General features: G+C 49.9%; 1 protein-coding gene and 1 long non-coding RNA gene across 2 annotated transcripts; both read left to right on the top strand.

Annotated features, from left to right (window-relative positions):
• The first annotated feature begins 24 nt into the window (after positions 1–24).
• LOC118685851 (ras association domain-containing protein 6-like) lies at positions 25–10,105 on the top strand. Its single transcript, XM_036381554.1, has 10 exons — positions 25–95; positions 4,123–4,201; positions 4,563–4,714; positions 6,497–6,588; positions 7,009–7,193; positions 7,297–7,398; positions 8,448–8,499; positions 9,017–9,135; positions 9,222–9,319; positions 10,030–10,105. Exons 1-10 carry the CDS (start codon positions 25–27, stop codon positions 10,103–10,105), a joined length of 1,026 nt encoding a protein of 341 aa, XP_036237447.1.
• A 2,405-nt stretch (positions 10,106–12,510) lies between these two features.
• LOC129046654 (uncharacterized) lies at positions 12,511–21,281 on the top strand. The gene is made up of 9 exons (XR_008508301.1): positions 12,511–12,852; positions 16,058–16,181; positions 17,350–17,427; positions 17,530–17,655; positions 18,271–18,500; positions 18,892–19,046; positions 20,152–20,276; positions 20,649–20,844; positions 21,113–21,281. It is a non-coding gene; the product is annotated as an uncharacterized LOC129046654 (long non-coding RNA).
• The last annotated feature ends 310 nt before the right edge of the window (positions 21,282–21,591 follow it).

The following is a 21,591-nucleotide window of genomic DNA, read 5'->3' as shown; positions in this document are numbered from 1 at the left end:
CTTAGATTCATCTCTTCTGAGTAAATGAAGAAAGTGACTATGAAGGCACAGCATCTGCCTTCTGTTTTTATCAATGAAGACAAGTTCATAACCAGGTAAATTATTAAAGCCCTGAATATTTAATGAGTTTGCTGCTTTCTTTCAAGTGATTCCACATGTATTCCTTGACAGGGGATCCTGTAGACAGCTGAGTCTGAAGCCACAGCAATCCCTACCACTTAGCTTAAGCTGTCTACAGAGCAGAGCTGGCCTTCACATGGAATGAAAAGAACAGAGCATTAAGCCTTAGGGTCTGTGGGATTTGTTCCTTAAGGAGAGCAGCCCTTCTAGAGGATTCTGAAATAAAATTACGAGTTAGGGAAGAAGGCCTTCTTGTCCTGGAGATCTGTTGGAATTGACCCTAAGTTCCAGAGTTGAGCTCAGCTTTTCTGCAGCCTGGGGTTTGGCAGCCCTGGATGGCAGGGTGTCTGTGCAGAAAGACTTTTAGGCTGCTAGCTCTCTGCTGTGGTCAGAGGAAGTGTCTCTTTCACCTACTTGTAGAAAAAGCTCAGAATTGCAGCCTAACTGTCATTTGTGGGATGCTTTTCCACAGTTCAGTCTCCCTGGGAGGAATTTTTCCTACTGCTGCCCCAAACTCTGAGCCACCTGGCCTTTAGCTCCATCCCCTTTCTTAGGGAATTGTTTTTGTCTGGTGACAAGAGTGCAGGAGCTGGAAGGAGCCTCTCTTCTCTCTTCTCTCTTCATTTCCATGGCTCTTAGTCCTCCCATGGGAAAGAAACTGCCTGTGGACTCAGCCAGGGATGGGTCTGCAATGGAATTTATTGTGCTGCAGGAGAGATTTGTTCTGACTCCTGATGCTTTCCTGTGTGGCCTGGGCAATGCTGGTTTCTCCCTTTCCAAGGAAGGCTGTCAGGGCTTTGCCCAGGGCACACAGGCAGCAGATGCATCATTCCCTTTCTCTTCAAGAGTTGTTCCCTTTATGCTGCTGTTAATTTGGGATGCAGTGCTTTTGTGTCAGAGGTAATTCATGTGTGTGAACTTGGCATGCAGAAGCCTTTGGAAATGTACCAGGTGAACCAGAGTCTCTGGGGCTTTATTCCTCTATGTACTTGCCTGTTCATGTGGTGAAATGTGCATCCCAGTTGAGACCTTTCTGCATGACAGCCATGGTTTAAATTTTCTTCACCTTGCATCAAGGGAAATAAGTGTTTCAAGAACAACTGACATTCCATATGCACTCAGGCTTGCTTCCAATGCAATTTCCAGACTGTCATCCCTCATCCCTACCTTGAATCTGCTGTTACACTGCTTCTCTTCCAGTTCTATCCTGCAATCTTGCTGATGGGGCAAGCTTGCTGTTTGAGAATTGCACAATGGCTGGATCAAAAGGCTGACCAAAGGTTGTGGGATGATTTGGCTGGCTGAACTGCTGCCTCTCCAGCAAAACTGCCATAAATATTCAGGGATTGTGTGTAGGGCTTGGGCAGGAGAGAGCACAGGTGAGCTGTCCTGGGTTGGTGTTTCCAGAGAGCAGCCTGGGCTCTGTTGTGGTTCACCACTGGGGCACCTGACCTTGCAGCTCCTTTGTATCCTGCTTTTGCTACTGGATAAAGTGGTGAATCTGCAGAGCATGTTATGTTTTTGGGCTGAGTTGTTCTGCCAGTTACTTGGCTTTGGTTTCTGTTAATGGCTGTGTTAGGCTGTTGTCACAACAGCTGCTGATTTTCCAGACACCAAACTCAGCAGAGATGGCATCTGTCTCTAGGTTAGGGCAGGAGGAAGATGTGTTACAGTAAGGCCACTCCTGGAACTAGGCTGGTGCACGTATTCCCTTCTGGGGCAAAAAGAAGGAAAATGGGTTTTTTTCTCTTATGTTTCTACTACAAAGGACAAACAAGTCAGAGTGAGCTGCTGGTAATCTCTCCCTCAGGGCTTTTCTAATTGCTTGTGTGGTTTGTCACTGTTGGTTGCACTAATGCAAGGCTGAAACCTGAAAGATCTACTTATGCAAACTTCTGAGGAAGGTAATGGCAAGTTTTTCTAGACAAGGCAAGAAACTCTGTGGAAATCTTGAGGGCTTGCTCTGAGAAACAGAACCTGTTTCAGAGATGACCCTTACCAGACCACTAACTGCTGTTAGTCTATGATTTTATTTGCCTTTGCAGTCAACATAGACTAAGAGTAATAGGTGAGTCTCAGAGTGTGCCCCAAGTCCTTAAGTATTTCTAATCCATCTTCAGGAAGCTCACCTTCCCAACTTCCTACTTGGAAAAAACCTGTGAGATAACAGCTGTCAATAAAGTGATTGCCAAATGCTGTGAAGTGCAGAGACTTGAGTTTGAAGCACCTCTGGAGCAGGATCAGCAGGTCTGTCACAACATCTGTCAGACAGAACTGCAGATCTATCTCCTACTTGCCTGGTAATCCTGAGCTGCATCTGGAGCTTGCCTGTGTACGAGGCCAAGGCGTGCTTCATCTTGCTTGTCTGTAGCCAGTTCTGTGATCAGAGCTGGGCTTGCTTCTGATTCACATCCAAACCTCCTTGCATTCCCTTTTGGTGGGATGGCCTGAATGTGGTCCCTCACAGAGACACAAAGAACCTGGAATGAGCTGTCTCAACCCAGTGCAAGGAAGGGCTTTTGCCACCTCAGTATTCTGAGGATTAAAGAACAAAGTAAGTTAATGTTGAGAATCCTTGTTTAGAATCCAGTTGATAAAGCTAGTTAAAAATATTTTTTGTGTGTGGCATTGCAATAATGTAAAATAAATAATTTACATCCACAGAATTAGCAGGGAATGCAATGAACCCTGAGTTTAGTGCTGCAGCCCCTGTCCTCATGTTACCTGCTAGGTAAAAGCCCAGTTGATCTTTTCCCTTCTCACCATGGGAAAAGGCTCTCTGAAGCAACAGGACACTGTCCTGTTTATTAAGTGGAGAGAGAGGGATAGGTGTGTCAGGGAAAGCTCTCCATGTTCATCTCTGCACGGCCCTCTCGGCCAGGCACAGCCTGGATGTGTACCTGCCCCCCTGGCTGTCCCTGGTTCCTCTCTGGTGTGTGCACACCTGGGCCCAGGGGAAAGCCACATTCCTGGGGCCTGTCCCCATGCTGGGCTGCCAGTTCTCTGAGGCACTTCTTCATTTTAAACTGGTGGAGGAGTTGTAATAGTATTTCTGAAGGTACATGAGTTGTGAACAGCTCCAGCAGCTCTCTGAGGAACGTGTGCTGCAGAGTTTGCAGGTGCTGTGTGTTCCACCTGTGGGCCTGCTGTTCCAACAGCTCCCACAACATGGAAATAACAGGCAGTATTTGGAAACAAACTCAGTGTCCTCACACCTCACTGCGAGGCAGGACATGAAACCATTGTAATCCTTACTCCACAAGGAAGGATTTGTACACTTCCATGCAGTTGTTCCCCATGGTTAACCACCTCTGCTGCTGGGAATTGCTTGCTTGAATTACAGTCTGAGCCATCTTTAAATGGTGTGGGGAACAGTGTTTCATTCTCATGGCCTCTAAATGCATTTCAATAATTCTGTCATTGCTCAGCCCTCCATAGCCTGAGCTGCAGCTGGCTTTGTCTCCGTGGCTCCTCGTTCTTGGCAGAGGTTCTCCTCATCTCCTTCCTTTCTCCTCTCAGCAAAGACATGGTGCAAAGCTGTTTTGTTTCAGGCAGAGGGAAATAGAAATGTTAGACATCCTGTAGATGTTTGGAGACAGGAAAAGTATCTGCAGCAATATGAGGACTAAATGGAAGCCAGCATGCAAGGGAAAACCAAGTGCAGCCTAGTTAAAGCAACCTGCAGCACTGGTGCATGTGGATGTTGTTCTGTTTGCTTCCCCCTCATGACTGCTACAGAGGTGCAAAGTACGAGCTATGCTGGGGCAGTGTTATTAACATCATGTGAGGCTGACTAATTAATTTCCTCTGGGTCTTTAAAGGAGCAACTTATGAGCAACCCAGTAGCCTGGCAAAACTTTTCTCTCAGAAAATGATGTATGGATCATTAATAAACCTATACAAGGGTGCAGTGGGTAGCACAGTTACAGGGTGTTACCCTGCCAACACCTGCATTTTACAGAGATGTTAAAAATTTCTTTTTCATTGTGATCTTCATTCTAGAGAGCAGCTCAATTCTCTTCTGAAGAATTATAACTCTTACTATTCAGATCAAGAGAATCTGCAACTGACATGTAATCAGGTAAGGATTTAGGGGTGAGAAACTCCACTAATCTGGACATCACAAATTAGTGCTCTCTTCTCCTCACAGCACTGGACTCCAGCTCCACTCGCTGTGGTGTTGTTATTGCACGACAGGTTCCATCTAATGTAATAAACCAGAACTGGTTTCCTGAACTGATCAGGTCAGCCTGCAGCTTTGGCTGTTTTGGAAATTGCTCAAAACTGAGGTTACACATTCTCCAGGTAATCTGTTCCAGGGCTGTGTCAGCCTCAGTAATTTCATTGTAGTCCTGTTACTTTGAGGGGAGACAGATTATTATTAGTTGATTATTTTTACTCCATTATTATGCAGCACTGACTATTTCCCTGTTTTTCTCCAGCAAGAAGGAAGCACCCCCTTCATTGAAGGAATCCTGTCGATATTCTGGGGCGTGCGGCATCCTATCAGATTAAAGATTCAGGATGAGAAGCAGATACTCTCTTTTGTAACCCTGAAGTCAACAGAGAATGTGGGCTTTTTCCCCAGTAAAAGGTAATGGATGGACTTCCCTAGGGAGGCTAGCATTGCAAGATGGCTCGTGTTGTGCCTTCAGTGAGTGGCTGTGGCTGGCTGCCCTGGATATCCCAGATTCCCCAAAGGCCGTGGTGGTTGCTGGACAGCAGAGCCTTTGAACAGTCTCTGCTGGGCAGGAAGGTGTGTGTTTGTAGCACCTTTGTTTGGCCCTCAGGCTGAGGAGCTGGAAGGAGGCTGCTCTTTTTCATGGGAACTGACAATTCCTATACAAGGAATTGTCCTGTTACTGGGAAATTGATGTATATAAATGTATAGGAAAAGAGCCAAACAATCCCCCTGTGTTTCCATGTGCACCTGATACTGGTAGCCCCTGAGAGGTCTCGTGTTGGTGCACACACTGGAGCATGAAGCCAGAATCTGGTGGGTAAGTGCTGAGGGATTGTCTGTCCCAGCTTACAGGTATGTGAGGTCTGCAACCATTGCTGGTCAGGTGAAGTTCAAGTCAGGCAATAGATACTGGCTTTGTCTGTGCAAAATTTGGTCTAAAAACCCCTTAAAATACTCACAGACCAGCTGTTCCATAAAATGACATTTTATATCCCAGTGTGCTGTGCTCAGTTGATACAGGTACTCAGTGTACTTTTCCTTTGTTTTGAACACTGTTTCCCCAGCCTTGGTTGGTGAATTTGATGAGCTGATTCTGAATCTTGTAATACAGAGGCAGAGCCAATGTTCACCCTGAATAACTCCCTGATAAATTGAGTATTGCAGAGTTTATTTTTCTAATGACTTAATGTCCTAGCTTGCATGTGAGGCATGTTGGAACTGAACAGGGGATTTAATTCTGCCACTTTTGCAGCCGTGGTGTTCCAGTAAAGTCTTCTTCCCCATCTCTGGCTGCTGAAATTCAGGGATGAATTTTGACAGGAGTAACTAGGAAAGAAACTGAGTTTTAGGCAAATCTGGCTCTCAGTTTACCTTGACCAGGTCTGCTGGTGTGGGGTGCACGTGGCCTGCAGGGCACTTCTTAAAAAACTTCTGGCTGGTGGAAATCTGTATGCTAAAGTAACATTCACTCATGATCCCAGAAACGTGGGGCTGCCCTGACATGCTTTAAGGTATGCGGGGCAGCTTGGCTGTCTGATCTTAAAGGAACTTGGTAAATGTGTGCAATACAACCAAGATCTTGTTTGGCATGTAAATTGAGGGTAGCTGAATATTGTTGGGAATACATATATATTTATATAAACATATACATATGAAATTCATTTTTAATATTGCACTACAAATTGGTTTATTCTCAGTCAGAGCAGTAACTGGATGAAGACCTTATGCTGAAGAGTTTAGGCAATGATTTATGGAAATATTGACATCTGAAAGGCTGGATGGAACTTCCTGCTCTCATACACAGCTGGTTTGGACAGCACAAGTGTAACCTGTGTAACTCTGTTCTGTAACTATTAAACAACAATATGTGTATTTTGTGTGCCTGCCTGGTAGTCTGAGTGTGATTAATCCAGGATGTTGCTGTAAAACAGATCAGGAATTACTGCAAGTTGTTTAGGTTGTGTCCTGGTTGATGTTCAACAGGTTTTACATTGGATGTGTTACATTTGGGATCCCTGGTCATACAGTATTTTAATATGAAGTTGTTATGACTTAAACTAAAATGACCATGCTGAAGTCTGTATGTTGAGCAGGGATAGGAATGTATGACATAACCCCTGGCCACAGGATAAACTGCAGTCACTGAGGAGTTACTGAGGAGCAGTCAATGGTAACTCCGTGTTTGTCTTTCAGGGGAATGACTCGCTGGGGAGAGTTTGATGACCTCCATCACATCAGCGGGGATGCACTGAAATCTGCTGAGGAGCAGCCAGACCTCGAGCAAAGTTAGTGTTGGTGCTCTCAGGTTAACCAAAAATTCTGTGTTCTGTGACAGTGCAAGAGGCTTCTCACACATCAGCCCTTCCCTGCCAGCCAAGGGAAATCTCTTTGCTGTGTGTCACATGCCCTGCAAGCTGGGGAAACACCCACCTAGGGCTGCTTAGGGCTGTGCAGGTGACTTGGTGAACAGCCAGTGGCAATGAGCTGTGCTTTCATCCAAGAAATCATTCCCAAGGGAGCAAATCAGCAAACTGCAAGCCCTGCAAGCAGCCTATTCCTCATCGTATGCCTCTGCCTTGTTCCTTTCCTCCTCCACCACCCCAAAAATAATAAATAGTAAACAGTAAATGAAGCCCTTCACTGAGAGCCTCCCTCCTCTGGGGGTGCTGGCAGCTGCACAGGACGTGTGGTTCTCTTCTGTCCAGGTTATCCATGCTATGAAAGTCACACTCTCAGGTCCAGGAGGGAGCAGGAGCTCGACTGTGCCACCCAGCCCCGCAGCAGCAGCGATGCCACGGCCGTGCGCAGGAGGACCAAGCTCCCCACCATCACCAGGACAGAAGTAGAAACTCACAGGTTCTCCATCAATGGCCACTTCTACAACCACGAGGTAGGAAATTTTAGGCTTGGCTTTGTCACCTGAGGGACAGGGAGCCCTGCCCAGTGAGGTGTGCCTCAGGCTCAGGCCGTGATGTGGCTGTTCTTGTTCCCAGACATCAGTTTTCACTCCGGCTTCTGGGTCAGAAACCAAAATAAGAATCAACAGCCAGACAAGGACCAGACAAGTGATAGAGCAGCTGCTTCGGAAGTTTAAGGTAAGTCTGCTGGCAGGAGGAAGCGTGGCCGTGTTCTGGAAGCGTTCATTCCCATGTGCACTCCCTCCAGCACTGCGGGAAAGATGTGGAATAGCTGGGTGAGGACCGTGCGTGGAGCGGAGTGTAAAAAAACCCAGATGGACAATTTTAACCCTGGCGGTGCTGCCCTCCCGCAGACAGCCCCGGGAACTGCAGCTGGCCTAAAACAGCAGCAATTATCCCAGCGCCTGTCTGGGACGGGCTTTCTCTGAGAGCCAGGCGTGTGGAAAGATGGGAAGGTTACAGCTACAAGTACTGCTCAAGGCCAGTGCCATGCTGTCTGAAACTACTTTTTTTTTTTTAAATTTCCTTGGAACCATCTCCCCCAACAATGTCGTACATAGTCAGAAGTAGCTTTGCCCTTACTGCTGCATATTTCTCAAATATCTTTATTTTTCATGGCTGCTTAGTGTTTAATTTATACTTTAATGGTCTTAAGCTTCCTGTTTAACTTGTCTGGAGACTTCACTATTGCAGAATTACTTTGTGGGGCTAATAAGACTTGTGAGTGTCTTGGAAGGAAAACAACTTCTAGGAGTAACAAGGAAGGGAATTACAGAGCAGGGAGTAGAGTTGTAGGGAATACATTGCAAAGTAAGTGTTCAAAAGCTGTGCTGTTTTCAGAATGTGCCTGTCTGGCACGAGGGTAGATCACAGAGGTTTACCTTGATGGCAGCACAAATAGCAGATCTACGTGTGAGGGGAGAATACACTCTAGGAAGCAGTTAAGGATGCTGCAAGGAAAGCAGGCAGGAAAGATCTGAGTTTCCAGTGTGTTACTGGTTTGGGCACATGGGAACACAAGGGTTAGGGCTGGCACAGAGACAGTGAACATGGTACCACAGATTTCTGCCTTATCCAGATCCAGTATCTTTAACTCTTGTACAGACAGGATCCCTGTCTCAGGCTTTGATCCAAATCTCTGAGCTGAGACACACAGGGAAAATGTGCTGAGAGGGAAGTGCTGGGAATATCTGTGAGTCTGAATGGAATTTCTTTTTTTTTCACAGCTAGAAAACAGCCCCCATGAATTTGCACTTTACGTTATCCATGCGTCTGGAGGTAAGCCAGCCACTGCTGCCTGAGCACTTCAGCTCTGATCATTCTGTGTGTGTGTGGAATGTGTCCCTTGGAGTAACAGGACTTGTGCCAGGCCTCTGTCCTTGTTTGTGCATTGTGTGTGTGCTGTGGAATTTTGCCTTCTCAGGGACCCTTCAGAGATGTCTCCTCTGGAGAGGGAAAGCTGAATAATTGTGTATATTTCAGCTGACAGCTTTGCATTGCATATGCTGAGTTCAAAGTACTCACTGGTCAGTGGAAACAGGTTACTTCCATAGCAGTTTACTTTTCCAGGAAAAGGAAGATTTGATCTTTATCAAAGGGAACACCTGAGAGAATAGGAGGGAACTGGGGGAGAAGGTATTTCAAATGGCACAACGTTAGGGACCTGTTAGGTATCTGGTCATTGCACTCGAGTCAGTATGGGATCCTTGTCAGGGAAAAAGGCTCGTGACTGCAGGTGGTAGATGGAGCCCCTGTGGGATGTTCTGTGTTTTGTGACACTGCTTAAATATTCCAGAAAAGAAGCAGCTGAGGAGTAGGGATGTTCCCTTGCTGCACAGGCTGCTGCAGGGGCCCTCTGAGAAGGTTGCCAAGTTTTTTCTCATGGCTGGGGACATGGAAGAGATCAGCAGTGATGTATGTATATCCTCACTTCTCATAGCTCGTGGGGTTTTCCACAGTGACCACAGTCAGTAGTGCCTTTCTTGTCTTCTCCTTGGTAGGTGGCTCAGTACATTTCATTCCATCTTCCCTTCTTGGAATCCATTCTGCACAGAATAAATGAAGAGGAGGAGCGGGAGATTCGACAGACAACTGCAAGGTAAACAGACACAAAATGAGGTGTCACAGAGTCCAGGGCAATCTGTACAATTGGCTCATGAGGAGAACATATGGATGTAGCAGAGTGCAGGTGGAACACTGTAATGGGAAGGCTGGAGGGATTGGGAGGGTTTGTAATCCTTTCCCTATCCTGCTGCTCTGAAAGATTCCATAATTAATACTGACTACACACAGAGTGGGGTCTTCAGAAAATTTGGACCCTCCGGGTAACTTCTCTTTATTTTGTTTGCTGTTTGCTTTCTGGGCCTTTGACTGGCTTGGTTGGTACTTGCTGCTGTTCCCTTGGAAAGGGTAAATGCAGTACCACACGTGATACCATTTTGGTTCTGTAGCATTTCAGCCACATCAGTGCCTGATGTTCCCTTAAAACTTGAGGTGAGTGATGGAAATCCCCCTGGCAAAAAGGGGGATTGTCCCACAGGTACAAGCCAGAGGAGCTGCATATTTGTGAGCCTCTCCTGAGTCCAGGAGCACTGAGAGGCTGCAGCAGCCACAGATCTGTTACTGCATGATGGGCTGATAACCACGTTGAATCCAAGTGTCAGGAAACATTTAGAAAATACTAGACTTGCCTGCATTGGGAAAGTGGGACATGGCCACAAAGGTTGGGAATGGACCCACATGTGAGCAGCTGGTTGGAATTTGGGCTGAAGGTTTGCAGAGGTTATTTCAATGCCTTCTCCCTCTCAGGTACACACGAGAGAAGAGGCTGATCCTGCAGCACCTGCGCAGTCGAAGCGTTCAGAAAACAGAGACCACGGTGTGATGGGGCGGCCCTGGAGAGCACTGGGAATGCCCCTGGGAACACCTGGGCTGCTGAAGGACAGTCCTGCTGCCTTCTGGGGTGGAGCTGAGCAGTGAGAGTGCCCCGTGGGAGAAGTCTCCCCTCACCATTAACCCCTGCAGCGCTGGGGTGCGGGCTGCAAGCACCCACGGAGATGCACATTGCCCAAACTGCAGATGCTGGATCTGACTTGGAACTTGGGCAAAAACTCTCCTGAAAAGCCCAAGGCTTTAAATCCTGCTGATGTGTCACCTGGCACCAAGAGGCTGGCGTAGAAAAATGCTGCAATAACCAATGTGCTGATAGAAAATGTGCAAACTAGGAATATGGTTATCCTTCTGTTAAAGAAATGTTGTGTTATATTAGCAGAAAGCTTTTCAGTAGAGCCAAGTGGCAGAAGATATTTATGTATTTAAGACTGCAGGTAGGATTTCCATTTAAGTTATAAAACATCCATGCAAGATGCCTGAAATCCACGGGCTTCAGGCTGGTGGATGCTGAAACTGCTTAAGCTTTGAGCTGCTGTTAGAAAAACATAACTGGAAACTCTCCCACTTAGGAGCTGCTCAGCTCTTAGCAATGACAGGGAATTTATTGCTGAAATACCTCGTGCACTGCAAAGTAAGAACTGACTGAACACTGTGGGGTCCTGAAAGGCACCTCAGTGGTTTCTGTAGTTGGAATTGTTGATTGCGTTCCTTCCTGAGTGTTCTGTTTGACGAGGAATGGAGGTGCTCAGTGAGAGGCTGCGTGTCACAGCCAGGGAGGGCTGGGCCCACGGCCTCCCCAGGGATGCAGTTTGGCTCCAGCCCAGCCCCACGCAGGGCACTGCAGCCCCTGTCAGGTCCTTCCTGGCTGAGCTGTGTTCCATCTTAGAGCTCCAGTTACAGAGATGTAAATAAAATAGATCTCCTTGTCCTCCTGCACTAGCTGGTTGTTTCCACCTGGTGTCTGTGCCTTACCTCAGCTGCTTTGTCTCATGCAGGTAACAAATGCTTGTGAGGGAGGAAAGGGATGTGCAGAACATGTGGCCTAGAAATTGTATGGAGTAAATCAAATTGTAAAACTTTACACTGCCCGAAATCCTGTTACTGGGATGGGAATTCAGAAAGTAAAGGTCAAGGTGCTGATATTGAAGCTCCTCAGGCTGCAGCAAGTGTGTTATTTCAAAGTTATTTCAATAGTTTATAATCCTGCCCAGGAGAATGGGGAGGGACAAGGGAACACAGAGGGCAGAAATAACAATAATTCATGGTTAAGAGGTAGGAATTAAATAGGCCATTTTTGTCACCATCTGATGTTCAAGACTTGAATCCTTTTCAGTTCTCTTGCTGAATTGGGACTGAAAACTTTGGGCAGACAGAAGTTTGGAGATAGGGCACAGAGCTGGTGCTGTTGGCCAGGATTTCAGGGTGAGTGCAATGGTGCCTGTGACTCCTGTGGGGCTGGTTCTTTGTGAGTGCTGTGCTGTCTAAATGAACCATTTCTGACAAATAGAGGCAGGAGCAGGGGAAGAATCTCTTCCAAGGTATTCTGGGACACTCAAGGAAACACAGCAAGGACACACAGGTGACAGAGGAGAGGGGGGTCACTCAGGTTCAAACACGAAGCCATTAACCACAGAAACAGTGATTACAGTCCATATCTTACCTGAATTTGTGCATTTGATCTCATCTGCACTTCCACTTCATAAGCTTAGGATTTAAAATGCCTTTATTTGCTTTGTTCTGTGACTATTTGGGATAATATAACATTTCCTACCAGAAGGTGGTGGCTACAGCCAAATCCTGAATTTCCATCACTTAGCTTACTGTTTCAGTGGATTTCCTTAGGTCAGCCTCTCTGACCTAAAGGTGGCTTTTTGTCACTTGGTTTGCTTTAAATGCTCCCTGTGCCCTTTGTGTCATTTGTCCAGCGAGGACCTTCCCAAGAACTGTGCAGCTCCTTACGCCGACAGCATTTTCTCACTCCTTTGGATGAGTTCTGGACCCTGGAAAAAGGAAAATCCCTGGGAGCATCAGTGTCAGGAGGGTGGCTGATGTGTCTGTGACACGTTCAATGCTCATTAGGCTGTGACTGCACTGGCGCTAATTAATGGGCACGAGAGCAGCAGGCCGGGTTCGGCCGAGCTCGGCTCGGTTCGGCTGAACTCGGAGCCGCTCGCAGGGTTCGGCCGAGCTCGGCTCTGTTCGGCCGGACTCGGAGCCGCTCGCTGCATTCGGAGCTCAGCTCGGTTCGGTTCGACCAGCCCCGTAATGTTCAGGTTGGTTCGGCTGATCTCGCGTTGGTTCGGCTTATCCAGTTCGGTTGGGCTTATCTAGTTCGGTTCGGCTGAAGGCGGTTTCGTCCCGTTCCGTTCAGTTCACCTCAGCTAAACTCGGATCGATTCGGCAAATCGCGGCCAGAGTCGGCCCTTCGGGTATGCTCGGCTGTTATCGGCCACACTCGGCTGTCGGCGGCTCCACTCGGCCACACTCGGCTCTTCGGCCCTACCTGACTCTGCTCCGCGGTGCAGTGGCGGTCGGTGGCGGGGCCCCGCTCCCCGGCCTGAGCCCCGTGAGGGGACAGAGCGCTGGGACAGCCGCCTCAGCCCGGGTCACCCTGTCCCTGCCCGGCCCCGCGTCCCCCGGAGCGCGCCCTGCGGCGCAGAACGCGGCCTTTGGGCCAGGAGCGGGGACAATGCCCTTGGCTCGGCAGCAGTGCCGGGAGGCAGCGGGCGGTGCCCTCAGGTGAGCGGCCGGAGGGGAGGGAGCTGGGCCGGGGGCACCGGGGCCGGGGCACCCACAGGGGGCCGGGGCTGCTTCGGGCGCTGCTGCGTGGGACCCGCTGTGGGTGGGACGGGTCTGTCCCGGGCCTTGCGGCTCTCTGGGATCGTGTTCCGTGGAATAAAGCTGGGGCTCGTCCCAGCTGCGGGGACAGCGCTTTATTGTGTGAGAAACAAAGTTCACTCTTTAGAATTTTTACACGTTTGTTAAGGGATAAAAGGCAGCGCTGGGGTGCTTGGCTGTTTGCCAGGAGCACCCGGTTACCTTAAACTGTGTTCTCTATTTTGTGTTACATTGCAGTGGTGTGAGCATATTCATTATAGTTTATACATATTCAAACAGTCCTTTGAGTTTAGATGTTCTTTTGCTTGGTTTTAACCTTCATGCCATCTTGTGGATTAAACCAATATGTTTTATTTCTTCCTGTGGTGCCATCCTGTTTTATTTTCACTCCCTCGTTATTTGATAACGAGGGTCAATAATTTTTTCCTTTTTTCTCAGTGCTCTGGTTTCTGTTTCTGTTATCTTGTGTTTCAGATAAGATTGTCCCCAAATGTGGGAAATCACCTAATTATCTGACACCATTTTCTGGGTTCCTTACATGTAAAAGCATTCTAACATTTCACAGTCTCTATTATGCTACAGTCTAAAATAGTATCTATTACACTGCTATTTATAAAAGCTATGCAGGGCATACATGAACTGACAGATTATACTTTATCAAGAGCAGTAGTTACAGATTTTACCCTCTCAGGATTTTTGTGGTCAATAATACCGTGCCAGAGCTAATAGATAAGTGCCAAAGGCAATAACTGCATTTGTTATTTATATTTCTGGGGTGGGCTGAGCTCTGTTTTCCGGGAAGCAGCGGGATGGGTGTCCCTGTGCCCACCCCCCTGGGTCCCAGAGAGAAGCTGCTCCTGTGGCTGCAGCTGAGGGGCACTGGGAAACCTGAACAGTCCTGATGGAAACCGATGCAAAACCAGGTTTTGTTGGGTTTGGGACTTGCCATTTTCCCCTGATCCGTGTGTTTTGCCTTAGGAAACAGGAACTGGGCACCAAGACATTTTGTTAGCCTAGAAGGGACGAGTTTGTTTGTATTTATTTCCTGAGCCACCTGGGACGATTTGGGTCTCAGTTGGCACCTGAGAGCCTCCTTCTTTGTCCTGGGTGGGGTGGTGGCTATCAAAGGGGTAAAAGTTGGAGCAGAGGGTGGGTGGAGAGGAGAGCAGTGGCTCTTTGGGAATTTGCATCTGGAAAGGGCCCTCAGTTTCCTGATGGGAGCCCTGGAAACAGAGCTGAGAGTCCCTGAGCAATGAGGATGGTGCAGCTGGAGTGCTGAGAGTGCAGAGGCTGCAGTGGGTGTTGTCTGCTCGGTCTCCCGATGTCCCATCTCTGATGCTGGGCTGGCACCCAGGCACCTCCCAGGTCTGGACACCCTCAGGGCAGGGGTGGTTTTGAAATGTTTTAAATGCTGCAGCAGCTCCCTCAGCTTGGATGAGTGTGAGGATATCCAGCGCTTCCTTAGGGCTTGGAGCATGGCAAGGGTGCAGGGCTCATGGTCAGTCTTGTTTAAACCCTTGCAATAGCAAAATATTTTAAAACAGAGACTTTGAGGAAATAACATCGGTGAGTCTGTTGCAAGGATAGGTACAAGCTGTCTTTATTAAAGATCCACACTGCTGGATGTTGTGTCAGAGCACTCTGGGGACAGAAGGTGTCCCCAAAGCTTCATTAACCCCTTGTTTTCTGCTGGTAGGGCAGGGTGTGAGCCCAGCCTCGGGGGCTGTGTGGCTCATCCTGCCTGGAGCAGGGACACCCCGTGAGGCTGAGCCACAGAGGTTCAGTTGTTGGAGCAGCTGGGGATCTCTTTGTGCCTGGGAATTGTTGTTGCTGCGTTCCTGTCCCAGCTGCAGGGTTCCCTCAGAGCCTGTGCCCTGCAGCAGCACTGGGAGCTCCTGTGCTGGGCAGGGAGCAGCTCTGGCCTGGGGCTTTCAGTCCCATCAGCGTCCATTGAAATCCAGCGTTTGTTTTACTTCCATCGGCCTCTCTGCTGTGCCACCCTCGGTGCCAGGGGACAGAGCTGTGGGGAGGCTCCATCCCATCTGTACCAAGTGCTGCCAGCGCTTCCAGCAGCACTGCTGGGGCATCAAGGGCTGCCTTTGGAGCCTGGCTTTCACAGAGGGTTACACACTCTGCCCTTCAGCATCCAGCTGCATCCTACAGCTGCATAGTTCAGCTCGCAGGGAGCAGAGTCAGCTCTTGGGCCCAAACCAGGTTTTGTCCCACAGAGAGCGACTGAGCTTCCTGAGGTAGCACACAGATGTGCACTGGCCTTTGGGGCTAATAGTGAGTGCTGCCAGGTGATTGTGATAAGGTTGAGCTGAAGCTTTCTTAGAAAAGCCATCAGCTGTAAGGAGAATCTATGGAAAACAGGTGGTTGGTGCACTAGCTGGTAGTAGGTCCTGGGCTTTTCTTCTTCTTCTCTTTAACCTGTTCTTAAGAGGACCCCAAAACTGCAAAATCGAAAGGAAGGGGGATGTGGGGGTGAAAGTTGCTTTTCATTTTTTGAAGTGTTGCTGTGGATTTTGGTGTGTCAAGTGGCACTACCAAAACAGCATTGGAATAACCAAACTTCAGGACTCTGCACTTAATTCCTTGAATGTGTTTGTGTGGGTGCAGGAAATGCCAAATCCCAAGGCAATTCCATGTCTGTAACTTCAAGTGCAACATCTTTAAAACCAAGTGCTCAGTGTGGGCTTTCCACATGGATGCAAATGGTCAAAGGCCTTTCTTGTGTCCCAAAAGCAAAAACCCTTTCTCTGTGAGGTTTTGGAGGGGATTCTCTTTGGGATTTCTTGTGATGCAGCATCCTGGGTGTCCCTTCCTTTGTGCAAAGTCCAATGATAAAGGATGGAATGGCTGACACGTGGGATCTGGGATAAAAATGGTTCTGTTAAAATTGGGCAGAGAATGCAATAAGAAAAATGAGCATCCTTCCAATGTCTGAAATAGGAATAAAAGTGCTGGAAAAGGACACGTTTATGTTTGAATTGGTGTCACCTCTCATGGATAAAACCCCATAGTGAGCAATCAGAGCACAAGTATGAGAGCTGGGATCCTTTGACTTCCACAGTGGATTTAATTTTCTTTTTCTCCTCTCTTTCAGGGCAGGAAAAATCATCAAACTCCTCCCATCTTTGCCAAAAGCTTTGGTGTTTAAGCAGCCAAGGCAAGAGGCCTCAGCACCAGGGGTCTGCGCTGGAGGGCTCTGGTGCTGCCCATGCTGTGGGGTGAGTCAGAGGGACACAGGGCTCCTCTTTTCCTCTCTGCTGGGATTAACTGCCATGGGAATGCCATTGCTGACAGCCCAGCCCCAGCTGTGTCTGCTGGAGAAGGGCAGAGGTGAAGAGACAAATGCCAGAGTTCCCTGGGGATGCTGGAGTTGTGGTGTTGGCTGTGCCCTGAGGGGCAGGTTGGGCATTATCTGTGCACCCAAGGACTGCTCTGGGGGTTCGGGAGCTCTCAGTGCATTCCCAGCTCTGCCAGGGCTGGCAGCCGGTGCAGGGCTGGGTGACAGCCTCTGCTCGGGCTGGGGGCAGGCACTGGCCCTGGCACAGATGCAGGGGCCGGGCTGGGAGGATTTGGGAGCAATGGGAGGAGAATGAGGGATGTGCTGGGCACAGGGGTCAGCCTGTGCTTGTGTCAGCACAGCCCTGCAGGGCCCTGGCATCTGGGAACAGCTCCAGCTCTCCTGGTGCCCAGGGATGGGCTCTGAGGGACTGGGTTTACTTGTGGCTTTCCAGGTCAGCAAGAACAAGGGCAATGTGGTGCCAGAGCTGTGGCCCATCCCATCAGGCTGTATTTCCCTCTGGGAAAGCAGAACAGTCTCTGGGCTGAGGTGACTTTCCTGCAAGTGCTTAGAATCCAGGGAAATGGGAGTTCAGGAATTGCATCTGCTGCTGGGAACAATGCCTTAGGCTTGCTTAGTTTGTGTCTGTGAGAAGTGGGCTTTGGGCTGGAGAGGTGCTGTTGGCAACAAAAGATGGAGTCAGTCCTCTCCAGGGATGTGCAGTGAAGGACTGAGTGGGAGGGAAGGGGAGTATTTAGAAATGATATCAGCATTTCTCCCAAAATTGGGGTGCAGCAGTGGTGGGGGTGGTTGGGTTTGCTCTGGGCCTTGTTATTCCTTGTGCAATTTTTCAATTCTGTTGCATGATTTATTGTCCAGTATCTTTCTAACAAAAACTGACAGAAATTTAGGTTTAGGATTAGAACTTGGGTCCATTCAGTGCAAAATCTTGCCAAGGCTGGAGGACTGGGATGATGGCTGCTCTCAGCAAAGGTCACTTATTAATGCTGTGTCAGATTTCCCTCAGTGCTGGGCAGGAAAGGTGAGGGTTTGGATCAGGAATTCTGCAAACAAGGCCTGGGTGATTGTTGATTTGTTTTGTTTTTCAGTGAGCCAGGGCTGGCACAGGGAATCGTGCAGGTACTGATCTGGCACCGGAGCTGCTGCCCTTTGGAGCCATTTTAAAGGTATGATCATAGAACATTTTGGGGGCTGTTTTCAGAACTCTGGGTTTCAGAACTCCTGTCCCCAGCCCGTTGCTAACCCTGAGACATCTGCTCTGGTTTCAGGCTGTCCTTGCTGGAGCAGCCTGGTCCTTGCCATCCCCAAGCCCTGAGACACAGAGGGAGCCCTGTCCCAAGTGGCCTTTGGCACCTTGTCAGGAATGTGGCAGCAGCCCCGGGAGCAGGCTGGAGGTGAGAACTGGGTGCTTGAAACTGAGGAGTGCTTATCTGGGGCTGGGGGGAAGGGGGAGGAGTTTCCATCCCCCCTGGAGCTTTCCTGCTGGGATGGGGCAGCACAGGGAGCGGAATTAATTGTGCACCTCCCACGGGCATTGCTGGCCTTGGTGTCTGTGTTGTGCCATCAGACCGTGGCACTTTGCTGCTGTCACTGCCACTGCCACCCCAGCTGGGGGCTGTGCCCTCCTGCCAGCCCCACACAGGAGCTCCAGGGGTGCCTCTGTGCTCTGTTGGGAGCGTTTGCTGGGAATGTGCCTCAACCCTGGGAGTGTCCCTTTGTCCCTGGGCTGCCAGACAGAGCTTTGGGCTGCTCAGGCTCAGGGTTGGATTGCCAAAGGCCCTGAGAGGGAGCAGCACAGGGAGGGTGCTCAGAGAGGGGCTGGCAGAGCCCAGCTGGCAGGCTGGGCTGGGTGCTGCAGGTGGGTGTGTGTGCACTGCAGGGAGCGAATGTCCCCTTCCCTAACCAGCCCTGCAGATCCCAAGGGCTCCTAGAGCAGGATTTTATCCCTTACTTCCCTTTGTGGAAATTCATTCTTCAAATTGCCATGAGCAATTCTTGGATTTCTCTAGGAGAAAACCTCCCAGCAGAGACAGATTGCAATGGAGGCCAGAGTTGTGTTTGGAGCAGGGAGTGCTGAGAGCTGCGTCTGCCTGTGCTGCCACAGCCTGACCACAGCCACATGGAACAGCCTGTAAAAGGGACTGGGGGAATTGCTGATGCCCCAGTGAGAAGAACACAAACTCACAGCCATTCAGCCTGACAGTCCCCTCCACCCAGAGCTCAGCACACATCCTCAGAGGTAAGTCCAGCAACTGAAGGAGCAAAAAACCACAGAAGAAAAAGGTGATTTATTTTGCTCTAAAGTTATTTCGAGTTGTTATTAAAGCCTAACCAACATTTGCTCTTGATTTTGGTTGGGTGAATAACGAGCAGTGGGCATAGATGATGCCATTCATGTAGCTGAAAACCTGGTGTAATCTAGAGGGGATACAAGAACTGTTTGTGTAGGAAAATGTGAGGGGATGTCAGGGGGAGTGAGGTGGCATTTTTGAGGGAATTGCTGAGGTAATTGAAGGGAGACCAGCAGACAATTTCCCTGGGAAATCCGAGGCCCCCGGGGCCCATAGCCAGGACTCTCCAGGGCTAAGGGGTCAGCACTGGAGACTCACTGTGTCCTCCTTCCTTGGCAGCAGCCAGCAGGGAAGGGAGAAGAGGATCCCTGTGCAATGAGGCTGGAGAGAGCGAGCAGAGGAGCAGCCTCGGGCTAGAGAAAGGCAAAGGGACCAACATGGTGTCACCAGGGCACCTGTGAGGAACAGAATGGACACTTGGAGGCCACATGGAGGTGAGGAGTGGATGGTTTGGGGCAAAATGTGAGTTAATCTCCAGAGAGATAAGTATGGGATATTATGAGGGAAAAGCTGAGGTGATGAGTTCACCCAGCCTGGCACAAGGTGTGTTTGCACAGGCTGGGGCCAGAGGTGAAGGTCAATCCAAAGCCAGCCCTGCTCAGCCTCTAAATCCCAGGATAAGTTGTACAGGCTGCCCACTGAGGGATTAAAAATACATAAAAATGAAACCAAGAGCATTAATGAGAATCCTGGGAATCCCATTAACTTGTTGTCAGAACTCCTAACACAGTTTTGAGCTTTGATGACAAGAATGCATTTCTTTATTTGGATTATTCACCGTGTGGGATATGGGGTTTATTTGGATTTTAAAGCTCTCATGGTGGCCCTGACACTGCTCAGGAGCTGGTAGGAAAAGCAGAGTCAGAGCTCCTGGCAGGCACAGGGATGTTTTCCCCCATAGTGGATTGTGGAGGAATTGTCTGGGACCTGGATTGTCCCTCTGGGTGATGCCACTTGCTGTGGTTTGTATAATTCTGTTCATTTTATTCCCAAAACTTCCTAGCCCAGGGGTTTGAGCTGACAGGGCAGGACAAAGATTGTTCTCTGTGTGGTGCCCAGATTTGGGGTTCCCTGTCAGCTGTGCTAGATCTGATGAATTATACCCATAGCCCCAACTTCCCTGCTCCATTCCCACTGCAGTAACCTCACAGTGCCCCATGGAGTGTGGGTATTCCCATGCAGAGCTGCTGCCTTGGACAGCAGCTGTGTCAGGAGCCAGCAGAGCTTCCAAGGAGGCTCAGCAGCACAGGGACAAGGACAGGGTTCTATTCCATAGAACTGGCTATTTAGAACCCTCACCCCAATGGTGTCCCTGGGCTCACTGGACAGAGCTGCCTGGAATGGAGCTGATTTCACCCCCCTGAGCTCCAGGATGGAGAAGATGCAGTTGGTGTTTTAAAGCAGGAGAAGGCAGTGGCCAGATGTGCTCCCACCCTGTGCTGAGGCAGCCCCTGTGCCCAGGTGGGGACATCTCTCCCTGCAGAAGCTCAGCTCCTTTCAGAGCCTCAGCAGTGGCCTCTACAAATTCTTTTCTCTCAGGAAAGGGATGTGCATCTCTGTCTTCAGCACACTCCAGTGGGACCTACCTGGGAAAGCTTTCCATGACATCTGCACTTCCAGCTGGATCCCTGGAAAACTCCAAACTCCATCCCACTGATTTTCAGGTATCTCTGAGGGCTACTGCCTGGGATTTAATATCTGTGGGGGAAGACTGCCTTGGCTTTAATGCTGCTGATGGATGATGGCCTCAGGCTGGGGAGGAGGGAAGGGATTTGGGGTGGCTGGGACATAGCTGGCAGCTGTGTGGGAGCTCTGAACCAGGAATTGCTGTGTGAGCCCCTCTGCAAAGGGCCCTTGCCTGCATTCCCAGTAATGCCAGCTGCTCCTTGGGGTCCTTCTGGGCTGTTGGTGGTCTCTGTCCAGGCTGAAGCATTTCCACGTGCCTGGTCAGAGCAGCCCCTGGCCGAGGAGCCACAGTGCAGGCACAGCTCCTCCCCTGCAGATCCCAAAGACACGAGGTGCTGCTTGCCTTTCAGGAGCTTCTGGCCTCCTCCTGCCCTGCGCTCCCAGCCAGCTGGGACACACTGAGGGAACACCAAGGAGCATCGCTGGCAGCGAGCAGGAGAGACACCAAGGCCTCTGGGCCAGAAAAACAGCCCTGGCCTCAGCAGCCATCATCGTTTTGACCTGGCAACACTCACCTGCAGGAAACACCCCCTGCCACAGAGCAAGGTAACCCTCAGGACTTGTCTTGTTCACTTCTTCCTGGGGAAACAGAGGGACATTGCACGAGCACATTTACAGCTGCTGGGTAAATCCTGGAAAGGGCAGAAAAATCAGGGTTATGGGGAAGAGTTTGGTGCTGACATGTTGAGTGCCAGCCAGTTCTGCCCTACAGCCATTGCAGGGGCTGGTGTGTAAAGCAGCATTAGCAGGAGGGAAGGAGCTGCATTTGTAGAGGAGTTCTCTTACTGGCAGCAGTCATTCCCATCCCACACAGGACCTTTGGAACAACCCTGGGATTGGCTCAGGTGTTTGGAGCAGGGTGCTGAGAAGGCCAGAATTCCGTGTTCCAGGTGCAGCTGGGCCAGTCACTTCTCAGCATTTAACTCAATGATCCTCATGGCTCTGGAAATAAAGAACAAATAGTTTCCACTGGTTTTTTAACACTGGGGGTTTTTCCCTTGTGTTTCCCCGGGGCTCCAGTCCCACACCAGGCACAATCAGAGCAGGGGCAGCAACACCTCGACCCCAGCGGCCGTCCCAGAGCGGCTGCTCCCGGTCGGGGCGCTGCAGCCCCCGGGGGTGCGGACACGGAGCAGGGGCTGCGGGCGCTGTGGCTCGTAGGGGAGCGCGGTGCTCGTGGGGTTACCGGGCCGGGGGGGCTGCGGGGCGGCGCCGTGTCCGCCAGGGGGCGCCCCGCGGGGCGGGCGGTGTCGCTGAGCGAGCGGCGATGCCGATGGGGTCCCGATGGGGTAC

This window comes from Molothrus ater, chromosome 4 (assembly GCF_012460135.2).
Source record: "Molothrus ater isolate BHLD 08-10-18 breed brown headed cowbird chromosome 4, BPBGC_Mater_1.1, whole genome shotgun sequence".
NCBI lineage: Eukaryota > Metazoa > Chordata > Aves > Passeriformes > Icteridae > Molothrus > Molothrus ater.
The sequence above is the reverse complement of the archived record's forward strand: the minus strand, read 5'-3'. Positions and strand labels throughout refer to the sequence as shown.

What these genes read in the sequence shown, in the direction of transcription:
- LOC118685851 (XM_036381554.1), top strand. Translation starts at nt 25, where the DNA reads ATGAAGAAAGTGACTATGAAGGCACAGCATCTGCCTTCTGTTTTTATC. An exon ending in GCAGCCAGACCTCGAGCAAA is followed by an intron (nt 6,589 to 7,008) that starts GTTAGTGTTGGT and finishes TCTTCTGTCCAG; the next exon opens with GTTATCCATGCTATGAAAGT. An exon ending in TGGAAGAGATCAGCAGTGAT is followed by an intron (nt 9,136 to 9,221) that starts GTATGTATATCC and finishes TCTCCTTGGTAG; the next exon opens with GTGGCTCAGTACATTTCATT.